The 26,628-nt window shown below is 42.8% G+C and overlaps 1 protein-coding gene across 1 annotated transcript in view; it reads left to right on the forward strand.

Annotated features, from left to right (window-relative positions):
* Window positions 1–26,628, forward strand: part of TMEM182 (transmembrane protein 182) — a 72,945-nt gene continuing 46,317 nt past the window's right edge. The window contains exons 1-3 of the mRNA XM_069757629.1: window positions 1–280; window positions 379–481; window positions 18,515–18,613. Coding sequence (XP_069613730.1) covers window positions 146–280; window positions 379–481; window positions 18,515–18,613 — 337 coding nt within the window. The 5' untranslated portion in view covers window positions 1–145. The remainder of the gene's footprint in view (window positions 281–378; window positions 482–18,514; window positions 18,614–26,628) is intronic.

Here is a 26,628-nt window from a genome sequence, read left to right on the forward strand (position 1 = left end):
AAAATAGCAGCCCTTACCCATATTTCACTGTACTAGTTAGCTGCCTGCAAACTGATAGAGGACATACTGCGTAACAAACAGAAGAGAAAAATCTTATCTAGAAGGAATTGTTTGCGATTTTAAAACACTGATCTCCACATAAAGCATGAAGCTCAGCATTGGGATCTTTTTTGGTGGCCTTTTTGGTGCTTTGGGAATTTTAGTCCTTTTGGTGGCGTTTGGATCAGACTATTGGCTACTTGCCAAGGAGGTTGAAAAATGTTCAAAAAACCAAGATGGGGTTTGTGTTATTACTGCTAGAGTGTTCTGTCGTAATTTGTTATGCTGTAGTATAAGCATTATATATTTTATTATGTATTTTTTTTCTGTCATCTGTAGGTTGTCGACCCAGTTTTACTTCATCATGAAGGTTTCTTTTGGAGATGCTGGTTTCATGGAGATGTAGGAACAGATAATAACACCATGACTGCTTTTTGGATCAGTAAGATACATATTCTATATACTATTTAACTTATTGGCTATCATTCATACTATTTGAATGTATACAGATCTGACAAACCTAAAATCCTAAAAGATGGTTTCCATTCCTGCTAACAATTTTATTTTTGTGTGTATGCAGATTGTTTGGGTCTGAACATATCACAGGTTTTTGGCTTACAGCAACTAAGTAATAATAGTAATACATTTTCTTTTCACAAGTTTTTTTTTTACCTAAAGAACAGATTTTAGCAGAGTATCCCTCGCTATAATCACCTAATATATTACCCTGTTTTTAATTATTAGTAGTATTGGTGTGTTATGTAAAAATCATTCAAAATTAATTACTTAATTAATCCTTTCACCCTGAAGCCTGTTTTCACCTTCCTGACATGGCCAAATTTTCCAATTCTGACCAGTGTCACTTTTTGTGGATTGCAACACATTGTACATTGTATAGTAGTGGTAAATTTAAGTCGATTTTTTTGTCATTTATTTGTAAAAAATATCAGAAATTTGGCAAAAAAAATTTAAATTTCGCAATTTTCAAACTTTTCATTTTTATGCCCATAAACCAGAGAGTTACCATATATATTACAAAAATATTTAATTAATTACATTTCCCACACGTCTGCTTTACAACAGCATAATTTTTTAAACATTTTTTTTGTTAGGAAGCTAGAAGGATTAAAAGTTTACTAGCCATCTCTTATTTTTCCAACAAAATTTACAAAACCATTTTTTTAGGAACCACATCACGTTTGGAGTGACTTTAACTTGTGACAGAAAATACCTCAAAGAGACACCATTTTAAAAACTGTGTCCTTCAAAGTCCTCAAAACCACATTAAAGGAGTTTGTTACCCCTTTAGGTGCTTCTCAAGAATTACAGCAATGTAAAAGGAAAAAATGAAATTTTTTATTTTTCTCCCAAAAATATTGTTTTAGCTCATACGTGGTGGAAAACTACTGTTTGGGTGCACAGCAGCAATTGGAATGGAAGGAACACCATTTGACTTTTGGAGCGCAAAATTGGCTGGTACAGATAGTGGACACTATGTCGTGTTTGCAGAGCCCCTGATGTGTCTTAACAGGGGAAACCCCCATACGAGACCCCATTTTGGAAAGTACACCCCTCGAGGAATTTATCTAGATGTCTGCGGCGCACTTTGAACCTACAGGCGCTTCACTGAATTTTAGTAAGTTGAGTCTTGAAAATAAAATTTAAGACTTTTCCCTCAAAAAATGTTGTTTTAGCTCCAAATTTTAAATTTTCATAAGGGTAACAGGAGAAAATGGACAGTCCAATTTGTTGTGCAGTTTCTCCTGAGTACGCCGATACCCCATATGTGATGACAAACAACTGTTTTAGTTCACAGCAGGGTTCGGTAGGAAAGTAGCACCATTTAACTTTTGGAGTGCAAAATTGGATGTAATAGGTAGCGGACGCTATGTTGCGTCTAGAGAGCCCCTGATGTGCCTAAACAATAGAATTTACCTAGAGGTGTGGTGAGCACGTTAAACCCACAGGTGCTTCACAGACGTTTATAATATTCAGCTGCAAAAATACAAAAAAGTGAAATTTTTTCCCACAAAAATGTTGCTTTAGCCTCAAATTTTCATTTTCATAAGGGTGAACAGGAGAAAACAAATATTAAAATTTGTTACACAATTTCTCCTGTGTACGCCAATACCCCATATGTGGTCAAAAACTACTTTTGAGGCACAGTACAAAACTCAGAAGGGAAGGAGGAGCGGTATGTTATTGTGCAAATTTTGCTGTCATGGTTTGCTTGTGCCATGTTAGATTGGCAGAGCCCCTGAAGAGATAGAAAAGCAGAACCCTCCAATAAGGGACCCCATTTTTCAAGCTGAACCCCTCAATGAATACATTATCAGATCTTGATGACACTACAGGTGTGTCACAGAACCTTATTGTCATGGCTCTGGATGGGAATTCCTTTTGCCGTCCAGGGCTGTACAGAGTTAACTTTGTTGCCCTCTTTTTGGTTTGGGGAGGGCAATAGTAACCCACTCTCCTGTGGGGGGCTTGTCAGTGATAGTTCTTTCCTCGGCTGAACAGCTGACCTTGCTATACTTGTGTATACCATTTGTTCCCATGTGCTTCTCTAGTGTATGTTCCAGCTTGTCCCTCATTTTGTGTCTGTGCTCTGATTCTGTACCTCTGCTATTTCTCTGGTTCTGATCTCTGGCTTGCTCTCGGACTGCTCTCCTTGTCTATGCCCTTGGGTACTGCGTTCCTTTCTGACTTTTCTGGCTTCGGCTTGTATTTGACCATTCTTAAGTCTGTGCCCTTGGACACTGCGTTGCCCTCTGGCTATTGTACCCGGCTTATCTGACCACTCTCTCTCTCCCTTGCAGGAAGCTTTGCTCCTTCTCCAGCCACTCCCCCTGTGATCACCTGTCTCAGGTCCTGTTAGTGCAGCTCGCTCTCTGCAGCAGCTATATACTTCTATTAGTTACTGCTGTCTCCCCATTCACTCCCCCTAGCGTTCATTCCCTGGACACAATCTGTGTGTCTGTCACAACACACACCGTGTGTTTACATTTTCACACAGGGAAAAATGGCACCAAAATTTGTCACACAATTCCTGCTGAACGTGGTAATAACCCAAATGTACCTGTACAGTACTGCATGGCGAGATTCAGGAAGGAAAGAGTAATATTTGACTCTCAGAGAACAAATTATCCAGAATAGTTTGGGGACTCCATATACAGATCCCCTAAAGTTCTATAAAAGCAGAATCAACACTCAAGTGACCTCATTTTGGAAATTACAGTCCTCTGGGAATTTACAGGTGTACTAACGATTTTGACTGCATGGGTGTTTTCCAGGAGCAAATAGCAATGATTGAATGTTACTAAGTGAAATTGCAATTTTGCCATCGCAGTGCCCAGTACGTTGTAGTGTCCATAAATTGAAGTACTCAGTTGTTGTAATGGACGAACCTTATAGTGCTCATACATTGTGCATAGCTCGTGCTTCTGAAGACATGCACCCCGTAAATTAAGTAGGCTTTCATTGGTACAGTACTGACAAACATTTGGATGCTAAATGTGATTTAGGCACACTGGGGCTCATAAGGGGTACAGTTGGATCCAGGAGCACAGAATTCACTGGATTTCTTGTTAGGGAAGCCATTTAGCTTTTACAGAACCTTTGTGTTTCCAGTATTGTTGAGCCCCTATATTTCCGTTAATCTGAGTGGGACTTGGTTTTTTTGTGGATTGAGTTTAACCTTTTTACATAACATTTTGGATCACATTTATCCTGTGCTCTACGCTGAGCACTCACAATGGGGTTTCCATCTAATTCTCCAAATTAGGGGATCCAGATGAAACTCACAATTGATCCAATCACTATATTCAGGAAGCAGCATTACTCTGGGCTCCATCTAGCCTCTGTTCAGCAGTGTCCCTTTCAGAGGTGCACAAAACTGTGGCTGACTACACTTTTATGCAGACTTAAAAACACAGAAACCGCCAGATCATAGGTCAAACAGTGTCCACAGGGGCTCCATCTGCCTCATCTACCTAGAAAATTTTCCACCTGAGGTTCCGTCTGAATCATGTATTTAAGATATTTACACGGAAACCCCAGTCAAAGACGCATCGGCGGATGTGAGTACTACTCCTATCAGCCTACGCCTTCTGTCAGCAAGAACAGGCACCACTGTTATACTCACCTTACGTCCATTCAATTGAAGCTCTTGCCACCTGTAAAAAAAGAAAAATGATAAACAAATATATCCCTCACCTGTCCAAAGTGAAGATGTTCCACACCGTAATCTTGTCTGCGATATGTGGTTTAGAATCTGGACGGTAACATGATGCGACTGTCCAGGCTAAAAACCATGGGAGAATGAGGTGCTGCTAGCGCAGCTTCAGTGACTAGCTGTGACGTCATAGAGTTCACCGCTATTCATTGAAGCTGTGTTCCCACACTTCACTGTGAGCAGCCTGGTGAACTGGGTGACCTCAATGAGATCACCGCGAGCATCATGAGGAAATAATCATGGTGTTTACGGGATCTCATTGAGGTCACCACAGTTCATCGTACCAGCTCACAGTGAAGAGTGGGAACACAACTTCAAGTACTGACAGTCACAGCTGCTGGCTCATGCTGTCATCAGACAGCGTGGGAGCCATAGGTGTTTCTTGCGCTGTCATGCAGATGACAGCATCGAAAACACCCTATGTTCCTGGTGCTAAACCTTAACCGTAGCAAGGACTTCCTGGAGAAGTCCGTGTTTGGGGTCTGTGCCCAAACACTAGGTGTTCAGTACGGACTGCGAACTTTACTGTTTACGCCCATCTGTAATCATAAGCCATTCCAAGCCTTCTCCATACTTTCTTCTTTTAATCATTCTGGTACAGGTTCATCTTAATTTCATCTGTCCAAAGAATCATTTTTTAGAACTAGGCTGGCTTCTTTAGATTTTTTTTGGCAAAGTCTAATCTGACCTTTCTATTTTTAAGGCTAATTAATGGTTTGCACTTTGTGATGAACCCTCTGTATATGTTCTCATGATGACTTCTCCTTAGGGCAAACTAAGATACTAAAACTCCTACTTCATGGAGTGTGTTCTTCACTTGGATGGATGCTGTGAAGTGGTTTTTCTACACGATGGAAAGGATTGTGCAATCAGCCACCACCATCTTCCATAGACGTCCTTGCATTTTTGAGCTCCCAAGCGTACCAGTTTTCTTTTTTCAATCCAAGCCGAAAAAACCGGGAGCAAATGCCAATATAAAATTTCCAATGAATTTATTAACAACAATTTAATAAAAAAAAGTACAAACAAATTAAAAAATGAAGATACTAGTGCACAATATTACCGCCCGACTGGGTAGTACACCCTTACACATTTTAACAATGTCACCATAAATTGGCATCCATGTAGCTAGACCCCACATATAAACCGAGGGCTCATATAAATGCGTATAGTGCCTTAGGGTACCGTCACACAGTGGCATTTTGATCGCTACGACGGCACGATTCGTGACGTTCCAGCGATATAGTTATGATCTCGCAGTGTCTGACACGCTACTGCGATCAGGGACCCCGCTGAGAATCGTACGTCGTAGCAGATCGTTTGAAACTTTCTTTCGTCGTCTAGTGTCCCGCTGTGGTGGCATGATCGCATGGTGTAACAAAGGTGTGCACGATATTGTATACGATGTGGCATAGTAACCAACGGCTTCTACATCGCACATACATCATGAAATTATCGCTCCAGCGTCGTACATTGCAAAGTGTGACAGCAGTCTACGACACTGGAGCAATATTGTTACGATGCTGGAGCGTCACGGATCGTGCCGTCGTAGCGATCAAAATGCCACTGTGTGACGGTACCCTTAGTGTATAGCTCCCTATGTTCAAAGTGGCTTATCTCAGCCTATAACCCTCCTATAGGCGTGTTCTCAAAAGGATACTAATCTATCAAAAAGCAAGGCTATGTGTGATTCTTATAATGCATATAGGTAACTGTTTGTTATAGAAAATGCAAACTGGTTCCATAAGGTAAAGTGCACAGTGCTGATTTAGGGTCCACTACAAATCATATTACACATATATTTTAACAGGGCAAACACCTCAATATAGTTTTAATTGTAGCAGACACTTCAAGGTGGCTTATCTTGGCCTACAGCCCTCCTATAGGCATGTTCCCAGAAGGGTACTAAATATTTAACTATCAGAAAATAAGGCTATATGTAATTCCCATAATGCATGTAGGTAACTGTTTGTTATAGAAAATGCAAACTGATTCCATAAAGTAAAGTGCACAGTGCTTATTTAAGATCTGCTTCAAGTCATATTGCACATGTATTTATAATAGGGCAAACGCCTCAATATAATCTTAATAGTAGCAGGCATAAATAAAGATAGATTTCAACATAAACATACAGGTTGCTTTGAGATATATTGCATGTGCCAGATAGATGGAGCAAACGTCTCCAGCATAGTATTAATAACAGCAACCACAGATAAACATAGGAAATCAGTCTGAGTTAATCTGAATCAACATGTGTACAAGTGTAAAAAGGTATACGACCTAGTCAGGCAACGTGGGTCCCCGACGCGCATTTCGCATTCCGCTTCTTCCTGGGGGATCTACCGTGTGTGTGAGCATCATCTAGCGTGCTTTTATCTACCCATGAATATTCACTCTAGGGTTAATATGTAAAACAGGCCATCTGGTGGTTTATTTAGTAATATTCACTCTAGGGTTAATGTGACTTTTTACATCATAGAGGACACTAACATATAGATCCAGCATCATGCAGTGGTGGGCGCTTCTGCAGACTTCCAGGTATGCTTAGCCCTGGAGACGTGTCTGTACTGCGGCTGACCCCGCCCTTTCGTCTTGACGTGTCGGATGGAGGTGTGCTGTTATTAATACTATGCTGGAGACGTTTGCTCCATCTATCTGGCACATGCAATATATCTCAAAGCAACCTGTATGTTTATGTTGAAATCTATCTTTATTTGTGCCTGCTACAATTAAGATTATATTGAGGCGTTTGCCCTATTATAAATACACTAGCTATTGAACCCGTTCTACGCCCGGGTGGCGAGCATTTATATTGGTATATGGTCTCCATCCTGGTATGTGCTGCTCCATCCTGCGTCCCCATCCTGTCATGTGCTGCTCCCATCCTGCGTCCCCATCCTGTCATGTGCTGCACCCATCCTGCACCCCCATTCTGACTTGTGCTGCTCCCATCCTGCACCCCCATTCTGACATGTGCTGCTCCATCCTGCGTCCCCATCCTGTCATGTGCTGCACCCATCCTGCGCCCCCATCCTGCCAAGTGTTGCACCCATCTTGCGCCCCCATTCTGTCATGTGTTGCACCCATCCTGCGCCCCCATTCTGTCATGTGCTGCTCCCATCCTGCACCCCCATTCTGACATGTGGTGCACCCATCCTGCGCCTCCATTCTGACATGTTCTGCACCCATCCTGTGCCCCCATCCTGTCATGTGCTGCTCCCATCCTGTGCCCCCGTTCTGTCATGTGCTGCTCCCATCCTGCGCCCCTGTTCTGTCATGTGCTGCTCCCATCCTGTGCCCCTGTTCTGTCATGTGCTGCTTCCATCCTGCACCCCCGTTCTGTCATGTGCTGCTCCCATCCTGCGCCCGTTCTGTCATGTGCTGCTTCCATCCTGCACCCCCGTTCAGTCATGTGCTGCCCTATTCTGTCATGTGCTGCTCCCATCCTGCGCCCCTGTTCTGTCATGTGCTGCTTCCATCCTGCACCACCATTCTTTAATTTGCTTCTCCCATCCATATGCCCCATACGCTGCTCCATTATGGTTGATGGCCCCCATAAGATGCTCCATAGTATATGCCCCGTACACTGCTCCATTATGGTTGATGGCCCCCATAAGATGCTCCATAGTATATGCCCCGTACACTGCTCCATTATGGTTTATGGCCCCCATAAGATGCTCCATAGTGTATGCCCCCTGTACACTGCTCCATAAAGGTTTATGGCCCCCATAAGACGCTCCAGTGTGTATGCCCCCGTACACTGCTCCATAAAGGTTTATGGCCCCCATAAGACGCTCCAGTGTGTATGCCCCCGTACACTGCTCCATAAAGGTTTATGGCCCCCATAAGATGCTCCAGTGTGTATGCCCCTGTACACTGCTCCATTATGGTTGATGGCCCCCATAAGATGCTCCATAATATATGCCCCCGTACACTGCTCCATTATGGTTTATGGCCATCATAAGACACTCCAGTGTGTATGCCCCCGTACACTGCTCCATAAAGGTTTATGGCCCCCATAAGACGCTCCAGTGTGTATGCCCCCGTACACTGCTCCATAAAGGTTTATGGCCCCCATAAGACGCTCCAGTGTGTATGCCCCCGTACACTGCTCCATTATGGTTGATGGCCCCCATAAGATGCTCCATAATATATGCCCCCGTACACTGCTCCATTATGGTTTATGGCCCCCATAAGACACTCCAGTGTGTATGCCCCCGTACACTGCTCCATTATGGTTTATGGCCCCCATAAGATGCTCCAGTGTGTATGCCCCCGTACACTGCTCCATAAAGGTTTATGGCCCCCATAAGATGCTCCAGTATGTATGCCCCCGTACACTGCTCCATTATGGTTTATGGCCCCCATAAGATGCTCCAGTGTGTATGCCCCGTACACTGCTCCATAAGGTTTATGGCCCACATAAGACGCTCCAGTGTGTATGCCCCCGTACACTGCTCCATTATGGTTGATGGCCCCCATAAGATGCTCCATAATATATGCCCCCGTACACTGCTCCATTATGGTTTATGGCCCCCATAAGACACTCCAGTGTGCATGCCCCCGTACACTGCTCCATAAAGGTTTATGGCCCCCATAAGACGCTCCAGTGTGTATGCCCCTGTACACTGCTCCATTATGGTTGATGGCCCCCATGAGATGCTCCATAATATATGCCCCCGTACACTGCTCCATTATGGTTGATGGCCCCCATAAGATGCTCCATTGTATATGCCCCCGTACACTGCTCCATTATGGTTTATGGCCCCATAAGATTCTCCATGGTATATGCCCCGTACACTGCTCCATTATGGTTTATGGCCCCATAAGATGCTCCATTGTATATGCCCCCGTACACTGCTCCATTATGGTTGATGGCCCCCATAAGATGCTCGATTGTATATGGCCTGTACACTGCTCCATTATGGTTTATGGCCCCATAAGATGCTCCATTGTATATGCCCCCGTACACTGCTCCATTATGGTTTATGGCCCCATAAGACGCTCCATGGTATATGCCCCCGTACACTGCTCCATTATGTTTTATGGCCCCATAAGATGCTCCATGGTATATGCCCCCGTACACTGCTCCATTATAGTTTACTAGATTGTGGTTTGATTCTAACGCATCGGGTATTCTAGAATATGCATGTCCCCGTAGTATATGGACAATGATGATTCCAGAATTCACGGCAGACTGTGCCCGTCGCTGATTGGTCGAGGCACGGCGGCCTCGACCAATCAGAGACGCGGGATTTCCAGGACAGACAAACAGACGGAAAAAGCCTTAGACAATTATATATATAGATGGCCCCATAAGATGCTCCATTGTATATGCCCCCGTACACTGCTCCATTATGGTTGATAGCCCCCATAAGATGCTCCATTGTATATGGCCCGTACACTGCTCCATTATGGTTTATGGCCCCCATAAGATGCTCCATAATATATGCCCCCGTACACTGCTCCATTATGGTTGATGGCTCCCATAAGATGCTCCATTGTATATGCCCCCGTACACTGCTCCATTATTGTTTATGGCCCCATAAGATGCTCCATGGTATATGCCCCCGTACACTGCTCCATTATGGTTTATGGCCCCATAAGATGCTCCATGGTATATGCCCCCCGTACACTGCTCCATTATGGTTTATGGCCCCATAAGATGCTCCATTGTATATGCCCCCGTACACTGCTCCATTATGGTTTATGGCCCCATAAGATGCTCCATGGTATATGGCCCCGTACACTGCTCCATTGTGGTTTATGGCCCCATAAGATGCTCCATGGTATATGCCCCCATACACTGCTCCATTATGGTTTATGGCCCCATAAGATGCTCCATGGTATATGCCCCCGTACACTGCTCCATTATGGTTTATGGCCCCATAAGATGCTCCACGGTATATGCCCCCGTACACTGCTCCATTATGGTTTATGGCCCCATAAGATGCTCCATGGTATCTGCCCCCGTACACTGCTCCATTGTGGTTTATGGCCCCATAAGATGCTCCATGGTATATGCCCCCGTACACTGCTCCATTGTGGTTTATGGCCCCATAAGATGCTCCATGGTATATGCCCCCGTACACTGCTCCATTATGGTTTATGGCCCCATATGATGCTCCATGGTATATGGCCCGTACACTGCTCCATTATGGTTGATGGTCCCATAAGATGATCCATGGTATTATATGCCCCCGTACACTGCTCCATTATGGTTGATGGTCCCATAAGATGCTCCATTGTATATGCCCCCATACACTGCTCCATTATGGTTTATGGCCCCATAAGATGCTCCAAGGTATATGCCCCCGTACACTGCTCCATTATGGTTGATGGCCCCCATAAGATGCTCCATTGTATATGGCCCGTATGCTGCTGCGATATATATATAAAAAAAAAATACCATACTCACCTATCATTCCTGGGCGCCGAGTGCTGGCGGGCCTGAGCAGGCGGGCACACCGGCGCGCCGTGGGGGTCAGGTGCCGGTATCGCCGCTAGCTCAGGCCCCCCAGCACTTGCTATATTCACCTGGCCCCGTTCCAGCGCTGCGCGCCGCCATCTTCCGGCTCCTCTGGCTGTGACTGTTCAGTCAGAGGGCGGCACCGGCGCGCATTAAGCGCATCATCGCACCTTATGGAACCAGTTTGCATTTTCTATAACAAACAGTTACCTATATGCATTATAAGAATCACACATAGCCTTGCTTTTTGATAGATTAGTATCTTTTTGGGAACACGCCTATAGGAGGGTTATAGGCTGAGATAAGCCACTTTGAACATAGGGAGCTATACACTAAGGCACTATACGCATTTATATGAGCCCTCGGTTTATATGTGGGGTCTAGCTACATGGATGCCAATTTATGGTGAGATTGTTAAAATGTGTAAGGGTGTACTACCCAGTCGGGTGGTTATTGTATATTGTGCACTAGTTTCTTCATTTTTTAATTTGTTTGTACTTTATTTTAATTAAATTATTGTTAATAAAATCATTGGAAATTTTATATTGGCATTTGCTCCCGTTTTTTTCGGCTTGGATTGCATATTGATGTGGGAAGCGCCACTATTTAAGCCTTGTTGTTTATACAGTTTTCTTTTTTGCAGAATGTACCAAACTGTTGATTTTGCCACTCCTAACATTTCTGCTATCTCTGATGGATTTCTTCTTTTTTTCAGCCTAGTGATGCTCTGTTTCTCTTCCATTGAGAGTTCCTTTGACTGCATGTTGTGGATTCACAGCAACAGTTTCCAAATGCAAATACCACACCTGGAATCATAGCCATACCTTTTGCCTGCTAAGATGATAAAGGATTGATAAGTAAAATGTCAATGCAGCCCATTAAAGAACTTTCAGGGTATGTGCACACATTGCAGATTTGACTATGGAGTTTTCTGTGTAGATTCTGAATTTCTTGGCAGAAAACGCAGGTCAGAATCTATGCCTTTTTTTGGTATGTGCACACGTTGCAGATTTTTGTGCAGATTTCTTCCTTTTTTACCCCTGCAGATTTCTATTATGGAATGGGTGCAGAAATGCAGCAGATCTGCAAAAAGAATTGACATGGTCCTTTTTTGAATCTGCTGCGTTTTCTGTGCAGATTTTTCTGCACCATGAGCGCAGCATTTTTTTTGCCATTGATTTACATTGTATTGTAAATCACTTACGGATCTGCAGCGTTTCTGCGCGGAAAAAAACCTTCCTAAACCCTTACTTCAGTTAAGATGTGAATACCCTTCAATTAAAGCTCATATTGATTATGTAACTGTATCTTGGATATATTTTGATAAATAGCTAAAAAAATGCCAAAACTTTTGTCACTGAGCACTTACACCGCAGTTTCCATGCAAATCTCTGAACTACGTGATTCAAATGGAACCCCAGTAGAAGATTGACAAACGGAGACACTTTGAACCTTGTCTTGCCTGTGATCCAGCAGTTTCAATCTTTTTAAGCTTGTATAAAAGTGCAATCGGCCACAACGGGTTTCATCTGAATTACATCATTCAGAGATTTAGAGGGAAACCCCGATATACAGTGAGGAGCAAAAGGGTAACTATGTTTTGAACTTTTGATTTTCAGGCTCCATATCTCACCATCCACTACAGCTTTGAACGTGTGACTATCATAATTTTATAGACCATCATCTTGGCAATCTCATATCTAAATTTGACTTGCAACTATTTTGCATATGACTAGCTATGTAGATTCATGTCATGTCATTACATTGTTACTGTTTTGCTCCTAAAAACTAAAATTTAAATTTTTATTATTTTGTTAGTATTTTGTAAATCTACTTTTGGCTTTCAACACTGCCTGAATCATTTTAGGCATGGTCTTGATCAAATTCAAACATGTGTTGACCATAATCTGATCCCAGGTCTCTTCTACACATTCCCAAAGTTGGTGCATACTGGTCGATACACTAGGGTATGTATACAGCTTTTTCTTCACCTCTACCCACTAATGTGTCGCACCCTGCTGGACCATGTCGTGAGCCTTAGATCAGAGAATCAAAGAGATTAGCTGATCACAGGTCCTCTTTGGAGTGTATGTGACTGTTCACATGAGTGGTGCAGGTTTACTGTTTCTTATGGTCCAGAAGAGTTCCAGGTTTAAATCTGCTGAAATTCCATTTGGCATTTGTCTCAGCTGCTGCTCATTGGGAGCCCTCCCCGTCAATATTTTAGCCCATTCCTGGCTTCCTTTCTTGCCAGCAATAGAGTTTCTATCCTGAGCCTGACATCTCTGGAGAAGGTGTTCCTGGACAAACTGTTGTGTCTTCCAATGAAGCCGTGGAGTTCTATTTCTGTGTTTTCCCCTGCTTGTCTCCTTCCCTGTGTTGTCTTTGCATTAGGTAAATGTTGAAGGGTTATAATCTCCCCCTCTCCCTATAGTCAGGGACTTCCTTTTCCTGCTTCCCCCTCTCCATTTGTGCCGCTTGTCAGGCATTTGTCTGCCCTGGCATGACAAACGCATGATAAATGTGATCCAAAATGTTATGTAAAATGTTCCCCAATAAAAGCTTCAACTCAAGCCCCATAAAAAGGAAGTCGCCACTCAGGTCCATAACCTGTCATTGGAAATATAGGTGGCTTCCGTGTTACTGGTAGTACAAAGGTTTTGGAAAAGCGCTATGGCTCTTGGCCCACCAAAAGAAATCCAGCGACTTTTGCTTACCAGAATTCAAATACCCCCTCACGTCTGAGCACCAGTGTGCCTAAATCACATTTAGCGTCCCCATGTTTAGTATTTCTATATAGCAATGAGGACCGTTTAATTTACTGGTGCATGTTTCCAGAAGCACGAGCTGGGCATAATGTATGGGCACTACACTGGCAGATTTGCAATTTTCAATCAGCAACATCCACTACTTCTTGTTTCTGAAAAATACCCATGGAGTCAAAATCATCACTACACCTGTAGATAAATTACTAGAGGGGTGTAATCTCCAAAATGGGGTCACTATATGGGATTCTGCTCTTCTGGTACTTAAGGGCTCTGTATATGGAGTCTGCAAAGTATTCTACAATATTTTTTTCTCCAAGAGTGAAATAGCGATCCTTCACTCCCGAGCCTCGACGTATGGCTAATCAGTACTTTACAGACCCAAATGTGGTATTTCCATGTTCAGCAGAAATTGTTTGACAAAGTTTGGTGCCATTTTAACCTATTTCCTCATGTGAAAATGTAATATTTGGGGCTAAAACTAAATTTTTGAGGTAAAAATATATTTTTTTTTCTTCACTGTCCAATGGTATAAAATTCTGTGACACACCCATGTCAATATGATCACTGCACGCTTAGATGAATTCATTGAGCAGTGTAGTTTGTAAAATGGGTTCACTTATGGGGGGTTCTGCTATTCTGGCACCTCAGGGGCTCTTCCAGTGGGTCATGGCACTCGCAAACCATAACAACAAAATCTACACTATAATACGGCGCTCCTTTCCTTCTGACCTTTCTACTGTGCTTGAAAAGTACTCCCCGAATACATCTAAGGCAAAGACTCACTCAGAAGATATTGCCCAACAAGCTGTGAGGTCTATTTTTTCCTATTAGCACTTATAAAAATATAACAACATTTTAGTGGTAAATATGAAATTATTCTTCACCTCCCAATGGTATAAAATTCTGTGAGGCACTTGTGATGTCAACATGCTCACTACAACCATAGATGAATTCATTGGAAGGGATGTAGTTTGTCAAATGGGCTCACTTATGGAGTGATTCTGCTGTTCTGGCACCTCAGAGCTCTGCCAATGTCACTGTGACATGACACTCTCAAACCATTCCAGCAAAATCTGAACTCCAATATGGTGCTTTTTCCCTTCTGAGCTTTGCACTGTGGCTCAAAGTAGTTTTTGGCCACATATGACATATTGGCATACTCAGGAGAAATTGTGTAACAAATTGTATATTTCATTTTCTCTTATTAGCCCTTTTGCAAATTAAAAACTTGAGGACAAAGCAACATTTTAGAGGAAAAAAAATGTAATTTTCCATTTACTGAAGCCTAATATTATACAATTCTGTGAATTGCCTGAGGGTTAACAATGCGCTTTACACCTCTAGATGAATTCCTCCAGAGGTGTAGTTTCCAAAATGTGGTCATTCGTAGGGGTTTCTGCTGTTTTGGCATGTCAGGGACTCTTCAAATGTGACATGGCATCTGAAATCGATTGCAGCTAAATTGTAGTTTCCAAAATAGGGTCATTCGTAGGGGTTTCTGCTGTTTTGGCATGCCAGGGACTCTTTAAATTTGACATGGCATTCAAAATCTATTGCAGCCAAAGTTGAGTTCAAGAATCCAGTTGGTGCGTCTTCCCTTTCGAGCCCAGCTGTGTGCCCAGAGTTTCCCCACATATGGGGTATCAGCGTACTCAGGAGAAATTGCACAACAAATTTTGTGGTCCCTTTTCTCTTGTTATCCTTGTGAGAATTAAAAAATTGGGGCAAAGCCAACATTTTAGCAGGAAAAATATATTTTTTCACTTTCACGACTCAACGGTATACATTTTTGTGAAGTACCTGTTGGTTAAAGGTGTTCACCACACCTCTAGATAAGTTCCTTGAGGTGTGTAGTTTCCAAAGTGTGGTCACTTGTGAGGGTTTTCCACTGTCAGGGGCTCTACAACATGGCATCCGCTATTTATTCCAGTCAATTTTGCAGTCTAAAAGTCAAGCAGTGCTTCTTCCTTTCTGAGTCCTGCCATGTCCTGAAACAGTAGTTTTCCAGCATATATTGGCAATCGGTGTGGTCAGGAGAAACTGAACAACAAATTATACCATCCATTTTCTCCTGTTACCCTTCTAAAATGCAAAATTTTGGACTAAGTCGACATTTTTGAGGGAAAAAGTAACATTTTCATTTTTTTCTTCCACATTGCCTTAATGACTGTGAAGCTCCTGAAGGGTTAATAAACGTATTGAATGTAGTTTTGAACACATTGAGGGGTACAGTTTTTAAAATGATGTAACTTTTGAGTATTTTATGTCATATAGGCCCCTCAAAGTTACTTCAAATGTTATGTGATCCCTACAAAAATTGGTGTTGTAAATTTTGTTGGAAAATTGAGAAATTGCTGATAAACATTTAACCCTTCTAACTTCCTAACAAAAAAAATTATGTTTAAAAATTAATGCTTATGTAAATTAGGCATGCAGTTAATGTTATTTATTAACTATTTTGTGTGATATGTGATGTTACTATCTGGCTTAAGTGCATAAAAATTAAAAGTTTGAAAATTTTGAAATAATCAAGAATTTAGCCAAAATTCCAATATTTTCACAAATCAACACAAAAAGTATCGGACTAAATGTACCACTAACATGAAGAACAATGTCTCATGAAAAAACAGGCTCAGAATCACTGGGAAACGTAAAACGGTCCAGAGTTATTACCACATAAAGTGACACTGGTGAGAATTGTAAAATCTGGTCTGGTCAGGAAGGTGAAAGCAGACTCGTGGGTGAAGAGGTTAAAAAATTGGTGCAGCGTTAACCAAGAGATGGAAAAATTAAGTGGTACTAATAAAACTCAATTTTCAATTCACATGACGATAAAAAAGAGCATGTTTGAGAGGCAGAGTCTCTCAGAAGCAAATAATATCAGGGGTTCGCCAATCAGTGAACAACTGAGGCTAAAAATTGTGGAACAGTGTATAACATCTTCAAAAGATTCAGAGATTCTGGCCATGTACACAAGGAACAATGCTGATGGTCAATATTGGATGCTTGTGATATTTGAGCCCTCAGGTGGCACTGTCTTATAAACAACTATGAATTGGTTGTGTAAATCTCTGCATGGGCTCAGGAATGCTTCCAAAAATCATTGTCTGTGAACACAAATGCAAATGAAAGCTGTATCATGCAAACAAGCCATATATCAACTCAATGCATAAATGCTGCTTTCTTCTCCAGACCAAAGCTAATGTAAAATGGACTGAAGCAAAATGGAAAACTCTTCTGTGGTCAGATTAATGAAAATGTGAAATTGACGTAGTGCCTTGGGAACTTAAGAGGAGAAGGTCCATCACAATCTTTGAATCTTTTGATTCCTTTTACTGTGTGCTTGTACAGAGCTTTGTATGGAGGGATAGGGAAGGCAGAGATGGTAACAAACTACCATATTTTTCACACTATAAGATGCACCTAGGTTTTAGAGGAGGAAATTAGGAAAAAAAATTGAAGCAAAAAATGGTCAATTCTGTACTGTAATATCCCCTATCCTGGTATATTTGGTCCCCTCATCCCCATTCTGATACACATGGCCCCTCATCCCTATTCTGGTATGCATGGCCCCCTCATCCCTATCCTGGTATACATGGCCCCCTCCTTATCCTGGTATGATTTGCACCATCCTGGTCCTGATATGCAAGACCCCATCCCAGTCCTGGCATGATTGGCCCCATCACGGTGCTGGTTCGATTGGTCCCATCCTTATTCTGGTATAATTGTCCCCATCCCGTTCCCGGTATGATTGGCCCCATCCTTTTTCTCGTATAATTGGCCCCATCCCATTCCTGGTATGATTGGTCCCATCCTTTTTCTTTTATAATTGGCCCCATCCCGTTCCTGGTATGATTGGTCCTATCCTTTTTCTTTTATAATTGGCCCCATCCCGTTCCTGGTATGCATGGCATCTTAAGGAAAGATTAAAAATCCAATACCATTACACTCACATATACAGCGCTCCCTCACAGCGACCTGCTACGGTGCCAGCAGCTGCAGTGGCAGGGACGTCATGCGCTGCTCACAAGCAGAGCACAGCTGCCAGAATACTCACCGGGACCGTTCATCTCAGAGAGTAGTGAGTATCCCTCTTCAGTAGCACGCACTGTCAGCCGCCGGCTTCTTGCCTAAACCGCTCCCCCACCTCCCCACCATAGTCAGAGCCCATACATCCGGACTATAAGATGCACCCCCCATTTTCCTCCACAATTTGGGAGGAAAAAAGTGCGTCTTATAGTCTGAAAAATACAATATCTCTTTCTCTACGGGTTGTCTGCCTGTGTCTGTCAGCAGGCTTCTCGCTTCCTCAGGGACCATGATGTAGTGCAGCTGCTTAACTATGCAGTGATGCTTTAAAATGTCACTGCCTAATAGAAAACAAACTGCCCTGATGTTTATAATCTATTGGTAGTCCAGAAATCATTAAAAAAGTCAAGGCCCTCAGTCCAGAGCTTCTCACCTAGCCAAATCAGTTCTCATACTCTGCGCTGATGAGGGGCAATACCGCAGAACACTGTATCTGCAAATTGAGATTCTGATTTGGCTTTTGTCCTGAGTCACATTTCAAGACTCGTTAAAAGGTCAATAGGGACTTGTAGGTGGTGCTATAGAGTTCAAGTCCTCTTCCTCTCTGAAGACGCAATTTGCATATGAAATTTCCCAGCAGAGCAATGCACGGCAAATAAGCCTCCTTAACGTGGCATGCCAGAGCCGGTATGTCACTCTCCACAAAGAGAAACGTTACCCCTTAGACTCGTAGAAAAAGAATTGAAATGCTAGTTTTCAGCTAATGCGCTGCCCACCAAAATGCAATGAAACGCGTTAAAAACTATGCGTATCCTGAAATGATAAAACTAATAACTACAGCTATATTCTATTTTTAAATACTTACGTGGTAAAGAGAATGCAGTAATTCAAAACTACAACTATAATAATTTAATGTGAAGACCCTACTGTAGTTGTTCCTTTCTGTATTCTGAAATTGTTAAATCTTTTCTGCAGCAAATCAAGCTCCAACTAAGAATTGCACACACGCCTATCTTTCCCCATTTCCAAGGACCAGAGATGACAATAACTCTACAGCATATCATTCTGCAGTTGGTATGTATAAAAATGTTTTCTTTATAATTTCATCAGCGGTTGTTGTTTTAGATTGCATTAACATAAATGTGATTTAAATCCAGGACACAGATAAAGTGTTTTCAACTGTAGATAATGCTTTTCTATATGGCCCATTAGGCTACATTAAGTTGCCAGAGGTGGTCCCAACTTTATTGTTTATATTGTATGATTGCATCTGTTTGTAATTGTATGTCACTGTCACTGTATAACTCATTGGACAGAGCTGCAGAAAACATTGAAATTTTGTAAAAAAAAAAATGATTTATTATTATTGCTATTATTGCTGAGGCCAAGAGCCTTAACTCCTTAATGACCACCGATGCGCATTAAAACGGCATCCGCTATGGGACCTTATTCGCTCAACGGCAATCGGGAAAAAGGTTATAGCGCCCCCCCCCAGAATCCAAAAATCTTCAGAGTTTCAGCTACTGGGAGTAACTGAGACCCTGGAGAAAATGATCAGGGCCAGATTTTCTGGTCCCCGGTCAAAAATCAATGAATTAAATGAACAATGGTGATCACGTAAAATGAAAAGTATGCCAGCTATTAAAGTAATTTCTCTACATTCTCACAAGATATACAGTTTTACTCATCGCTATGGGCACCCACGAAGTTTAAGTACATAATGTGGAATGTCTCCTGAAAAAAAATAATCAAGTGAAAGTTTTAATGTATAGAGCACTTGTGTTAAATACAAAAGCGCAAAAGATAAACAATAATTTAAAACAAAAAAAAAACAATGGGAGGGAAAATAGAAAAACCTAAAGCTGCTGTGACACTGGTATTGGCACCCTTCATATTAAATTAGTATGGAAAAACATTTCGATTGACCTGTGGATAATTACAACTGAGAATCACCTGTGATTAATTGTCAGTGGCCATGTGACATGAATTAGCCAATGAATAAGTTTGGTACATTTCCATTTATTTCTGAAGATATTTTCAGTCTGTGAAAAAAATGAAGGGGTGCCAATAACGATGAGAAGGATTGTACATGTCATAGGAGAGAGAAATAATGTCGCAAAGCCCCCCCCCCACCGGCACCTCTGCCATCCCCTGGGCCTCTTGCTCCATCCTCTGGCCACAATGTCCTGTTCCTGAAAAATAAATGACGCACGCGCCCGCTGAAATCTGCTGGCCGGCACCCAGCAGGGACTTTTCCTATTGGTTCCTGACTTGATCATTGTGATATCTTGTAGAAAACTTGACACTCAGGTAAATGTTGGCAGTCAATCCAATAATAAAGAAGACATTTCGATCATATAATGACCTTCAGCAGTTAGACAGATTGCAGTGGGCACAAGGATACAGGCAATAACGAACACTCTGAATAAGCAGCATGTGCTGCAGCAGTGAGTGGAGACAGACCCTATCACAGTGATCAAAAGCCAATCATAACTCATTATTTAAAAAAAAAAAAAGATGACCATATGATGACTAGTGTTGAGCGCAAATGCTTGCTACTCGAGTTTGCATCAGGTTCTTGGGTAATTCACCGAATATCACAGGTGCTCGAGTTACATGCTTGAGTCTCTGCCCGGCAGGTTTTAAGGCTGTTAGACAACAAAAAACAAATGCGGAGATTGCTTGCCATACACGGGCAATCCTTGTATGTTTTTTGGCTGTCTAACAGACATGAGGGGTGGGGACTCAAGCATGTCACTTAAGCACCTGTGACACTCAGCACGTACCCGAGCACCTGATGCAAACTCAAGTAGTCAACAGAGATGATGACATATTCAGTATGATGACCTAATGTTATCAAATAATGTGTAGTACCTTTGGGTTCACAATCTTCACTATACTCCTGGATAAAATCCATGAGGGGTCTAGTTTCCAACATGGGGTCATTTGTGGGGGGTTTCTGCTATTTAGGCACCTTGGGTGCCCTGCAAATATGACATGTTACCTACAATCTATTTCAGCCAAAATTCAAATATTTGCTCCTTTCTTTCCGAGCCCTGCTGTGTGTCCAAACAGAACTTTTTGACTACATGTAGGATATTGAAGAACCAAAAAGAAAAATAGCACCAAAAGAACCTGATTAATTATAAAAGTAGAAATTGTATTATTCAAAAGAGGGTAATAACAAACATGATAAAAGTAGAGAGAACAGGAAAATGACAAAGGATCTCACCAAAATTGATGGCAGAGTGGTACCCAACAGGCAAACAAAAGATATATACATTGCATAGATTGCATAGATTGCAAAACAGGTTTCAATGAGACTATGCCACAGGAAGTTTACCTGCGGGACCACGATGCCTCCCACCCCATCGCGCGTTTCGGCCATGTGCCTTCTTCCGGGGGTAGGATATTGCCACGCTTGAAAGAAAGTGGGTAACAAACTGTGGGATCCACTGTTTGGTGTTACCTTTTGCAAATGTAAAAAAAATTGGGGCTAAAGGTAAAATTTAATTTTATTTTTCATTCAACTTTGCCTTACTTCCTCTGTAGCACGTGAAGGGTTAAAACAATTTCTTGAAAACAGTTTTGAAGTATTTGATGGGTGCAGTTTTTAAAATGTTATCACTTTTGGGGAGTTTCCAATATATAGGCCACTCAACGTACATTCAGATCTGGTCCCTAAAAACACATGTTTTGCACTTGCTGCTAAACTTTTAACCCCTCTAACATCCTAACAAAATAAAATGATGTTTGAAAAATGACGCAAATGTAAAGTAGACATATGGGAATTGTTATTTATTGATTATTTTATACAGCATGACTAACTGGTTTAAAGGTATAAAGATTGAATGCTTGAAAATTGCATTTATTTTCAAAATTATAGACAAAATTGCGATATTTTCACAAATACGCGCAAGTCATATCACACTAATTTTACCGCTATCATAAAGTACAGTATGTCACAAAAAACATTCTAAGGCCTGTCCAACACGTCCAGATAATTCTGGTACCGGAAAAATTGGTACCGTAGTTATCTGTGTCCGTGTGTCTGTGTGCTCCACTATGGGAGGTGGAGCCACATATTCATCACTGTAATGTGCGGCACAACGTGACCGCTCATACAGAACAAGCTGCGACACTGAGAGGAAGCATCGAGGGAGCTGGGTAAGTATTTTAATGCCAGCAGGCGGCCGCACAGGGGGAGGGAGGCGGGAGCTGACTGGGAACTTTATTTTAAACACACACACAAACCCCCCCCCCTGATTTTTCATTCCTTCTCTCCAGCGAACGCTGCTGGGAAGAAGGAATGAATTCTGGATTCAGCGCCCAAAGCAGGGGACAGCGCTTAACTCTAGCGCTGTCTCCTGCACGGTGCGTGTGGTACCCAGTCGGCACACGGACTGCACACGGACAGCATCCGTGTGCGGTACGTGTTTACACAGACCCATTAACTTTAATGGGTCCCTGTGATACGTGCGCTCCCACAAACACTGACATGTCTCCGTGTTTTTCAAACGGACACACGGTCCGTGAAAACACGCTGACATGTGCAGAGACACATTGATTTTAATGTGTCTATGTGAGTCAGTGTCTCCGGTACATGAGGAAACTGTCACCTCACGTACCGGAGCCACTGACGTGTGAAACCGGCCTAAGAATCACTGGTATCCCTTGAAGAGTTCAAAAATTTGACTTTGTCATTAAGGTCAAAATTAGCTCTATTACTATGGGATTAAGAATATGGTGGAGATCCTCCTAAATGTGTGACTGATTATGCAGGGCTGGACACTAATATCTTGGGGCCCCTGTGCAAGAAATGTGTCTAGCCCCTGCCCCTGCCTGTTATGCAGCTTATGATGAGGGCAATTTGGCAATGAGACCCCTGGAGCCTTGGGCACTGAGAAACAAGGCACATTGCCCTCATTATTACTGCCCTGCATGCAGGGGCGTACATAGCAATCACAGGGCCCCATAGCAAAAGTTCTATTTGGGCCTCCCCACACCTCAAAAAAATATATAAATTTATATTTTTCTTCATTGAGATGGATACGTATATATATATATATATATATATATACTGTATATCCATTAGCATTCGGTTCTGCTGGTTCCGGCGCAGTCATGCGTCATACTTGCAGTCAAGTGACAAATAGAGTGTAGTTGGCACATGACAGAAAGTGTGCAAAGCACCTCCTCATGCTTATGTGATATCTGCTGGAACCGGCAGGGCTCGACCATGTACAGTGTATATTATATTACATTATATGTCTGGTATCTGTATCATCTGGTATCTGCTCTATTCATTGTCTACGGAACTGATGGACATAGCCGAGTGCAGCAGCTTTATAGAAAATGAATAGAGCAGAGGCCAAGCATGCACAACTCTGCTCCATCCAGAACGAGACTGCAGACCCCTGTTCTCAGAATCTCTGGGGAGCCCAGTGGTCAAATCCCCAGTTATCACACATACACCATATATACATATACCGTACATACATGCACATATAAACCGTACATACATGCACACAGATACGCATACATATACCGTACATACATGCACATACCATACATACATACACAGATACACACAAATACACAGACACACACACACAGATACACACGAACAGATAGAAACACACACATAGATACACACATATATATATATTATACTGTGCATACATACACACACATACTAATTTATGACATCAGGTGTTCAGATGAGCCCTGGAGGAGGCCGGTCACATAGTTCAGAGATCAGCTGGAGAGGGCTGCAGAACCCACTGTGGGGGATGGGGACACAGCAGAGAGGACTGATATCAGACCCCTGTTGTCATGCTGTCGCCTCCTCCCCCAACTTCTCTGTGAGGAGATGCTGCTGGGAATAGAGCAGTGTAGGGAGCAGAAGACACACTGTAAGTCCTGCTCTTCCTCCACTGTTGTCTCCAGTATGCGGAGCGGCCTGGGCCTCCTGACTATAAGTGAACACTCACCATTGGGACACGCCATGCAGAAAAATAGAGACGGCAGCCAGTGAGTGCTCCCATCAGTCTGGTGTGGAAAGAGTTCATTGGCCTGCATCTCTTCCTGCATGACACACCCCATTTTTGAACTCCTGCACTCTCCCCGACTCTGGGTATCCACTAGGTTATGAGAGGGAGTGAGAGGGGCCTGCTACTGCATGACACTGTGCTTCTCTAGCTCCTGCCCGTAATCTTGACTGAGTGGCATCATAGGACTGTTAACCCCTTTGTGACCAAGCCAAATTTTTCAAATCTGACATGTGTCACTTTATGTGGCAATAACACTGGAATGTTTCAACATATCCCAGTGATTTTGAGATATACAGTGGGTACGGAAGAAGGAGCCGTGCTGCGCTCCGAAACACACGTCGGGGTGGGCTCAGGATCCCCCACTGTTGGCACACATCAGGTAAACACCGTGGGAGCATTTGTGTTAGCTGATATATGGCCGGTTATGGATAACTAGATTGTGGCCCGATTCTAACGCATCGGGTATTCTAGAATATGCATGTCCCCGTAGTATATGGACAATGATGATTCCAGAATTCGCGGCAGACTGTGCCCGTCGCTGATTGGTCGAGGCAACCTTTATGACATCATCGTCGCCATGGCAACCATTATGACATCTACGTCGATACTGTGCCCGTCGCTGATTGGTCGAGGCGAATTCGCGGCAGACTGTGCAGGTCGCTGATTGGTCGAGGCAACCTTTATGACATCATCGTCGCCATGCTGTGCCCGTCGCTGATTGGTCGAGACCTGGCGGGTATTCTAGAATATGCATGTCCCCGTAGTATATGGACAATGATGATTCCAGAATTCGCGGCATACTGTGCCCGTCGCTGATTGGTCGAGGCAACCTTTATGACATAATTGTCGCCATGGCAACCATTATGACATCTACGTCGATACTGTGCCCGTCGCTGAATCAGAAACGTGAGATGTCTACATCCTTTATGACATCATCGTCGCTGTGGCGGCCTGGCGGCCTCGACCAATCAGACGCGGGATTTCTACGTCCTTTATGACATCATCGTCGCTGTGCCCGTTGCTGATTGGTCGAGGCCTGGCGGCCTCGACCAATCAGAGACGCGGGATTTCTACGTCGATATTGTGCTCGTCGCTGATTGGTCGAAGGCCTGGCGGCCTCGACCAATCAGAGACCTGGGATTTCCAGGACAGACAGACAGAAAGACAGACAGACAGACAGACGGAAAAACCCTTAGGCAATTATATATATAGATGAGTTGGAATTTTTTTGCATTGGCAGTATACTTTTTTGTAAAGTCTGTTGCTGGCCCCTTTGAGTCGCCATTATAATATACAGATATACAATGCTCATACTCCCATCTATATAATGTGATATAGATTGCCATTCTTATGATGTGCTGATTCAGTGGGGGGTACATTGTAGCCCTACGTGTACTATGGTATTGTGATACAGTTGTTCTCACCAGCCCTATTTTTCCTTTTGTACCTTTTCCTTTGCTGTGGTATTGTGTATTTTATATATATATTTAATAAAGGTTAAATTTTTTATGGGACTTATCGACTGTGGTTTCTCTGTGGTGCATTAAGTGGGTACGGAAAGTATTCAGACCCCTTTAAATTTTTCACTCTTTGTTTCATTGCAGCCTTTTGGTAAATTCAAAAAAGTTCATTTTTTTCTCATTAATGTACACTCTGCACCCTATCTTGACTGAAAAAAAAAACAAATGTCGACATTTTTGCATATTTATTTAAAAAGAAAAACTGAAATATCACATGGTCATAAGTATTCAGACCCTTTGCTCAGACACTCATATTTAAGTCACATGCTGTCCATTTCCTTGTGATCCTCCTTGAGATGGTTCTACTCCTTCATTGGAGTCCAGCTGTGTTTAACTAAACTGATAGGACGTGATGTACAAAAGGCACACAGCTGTCTATATAAGACCTCACAGCTCACAGTGCATGTCTGACCAAATGAGAATCATGAGGTCAAAGGAACTGGCTAAGGAGCTCAGAGACAGAATTGTGGCAAGGCACAGATCTAGCCAAGGTTATAAAAGAATTTCTGCAGTACTCAAGGTTCCTAAGAGCACAGTGGCCTCCATAATCCTAAAATGGAAGAAGTTTGGGACCACCAGAAGTCTTCCTAGACCTGGCCGTCGAGCCAAACTTGAGCAATCGTGGGAGAAGAGCCTTGGTGAGAGAGGTAAAGAAGAATCCCAAGAACACTGTGGCTGAGCTCCAGAGATGCAGTAGAGAGATGGGAGAAAGTTCCACAAAGTCAACTATCACTGCCGCCCTCCACCAGTCTGGACTTAATGGCAGAGTGGCCCGACGGAAGCCTCTCCTCAGTGCAAGACATATGAAAGACCGCATAGAGTTTGCTAAAAAAACACATGAAGGACTCCCAGACTATGATAACTAAGATTCTCTGGTCTAATGAGATGAAGATAGACCTTTTTGGTGATATTTCTAAGCGGTATGTGTGGAGAAAACCAGGTACTGCTCATCACCTGACAAATACAATCCCAACAGTGAAACGTGGTGATAGCATCATGCTATGGGGGTATTTTTCAGGTGCAGGGACAGGACAACTGGATGCCATGAAAGGAAAGATGAATTTGACCAAGTACAGAGATATCCTGGATGAAAACCTCTTCCAGAGTACTCTGGAACTCAGACTTGGCAGAAGGTTCCCCTTCCAACAAGACAATGACCTTAAGCATACAGTTAAAATAGCAAAGGAGTGGCTTCAGAACAACTCTGTGACCATTATTGACTGGCCCAGCCAGAGCCCTGACCTAAACTCAATTGAGCATCTCTGAAGAGAACTGAAAATGGCTGTCCATCAACTTTCACCATCCAACCTGGCAGAACTGGAGAGGATCTGCAAGGAAGAATGGCAGAGAATCCCCAAAACCAGGGGTGAAAAACTTGTTGCATCATTCCCAAGAAGACTCATTGCTGTACTAGCTCAAAAGGGTACTTCTATTCAATACTGAGTAAAGGGTCTGAATACTTGTGACCATGTGATATTTCAGTTTCTTTTTGTAATAAAGTTGCAAAAATTTCTAC

Source organism: Ranitomeya imitator, chromosome 3 (genome assembly GCF_032444005.1).
Source record: "Ranitomeya imitator isolate aRanImi1 chromosome 3, aRanImi1.pri, whole genome shotgun sequence".
Classification (NCBI taxonomy): domain Eukaryota; kingdom Metazoa; phylum Chordata; class Amphibia; order Anura; family Dendrobatidae; genus Ranitomeya; species Ranitomeya imitator.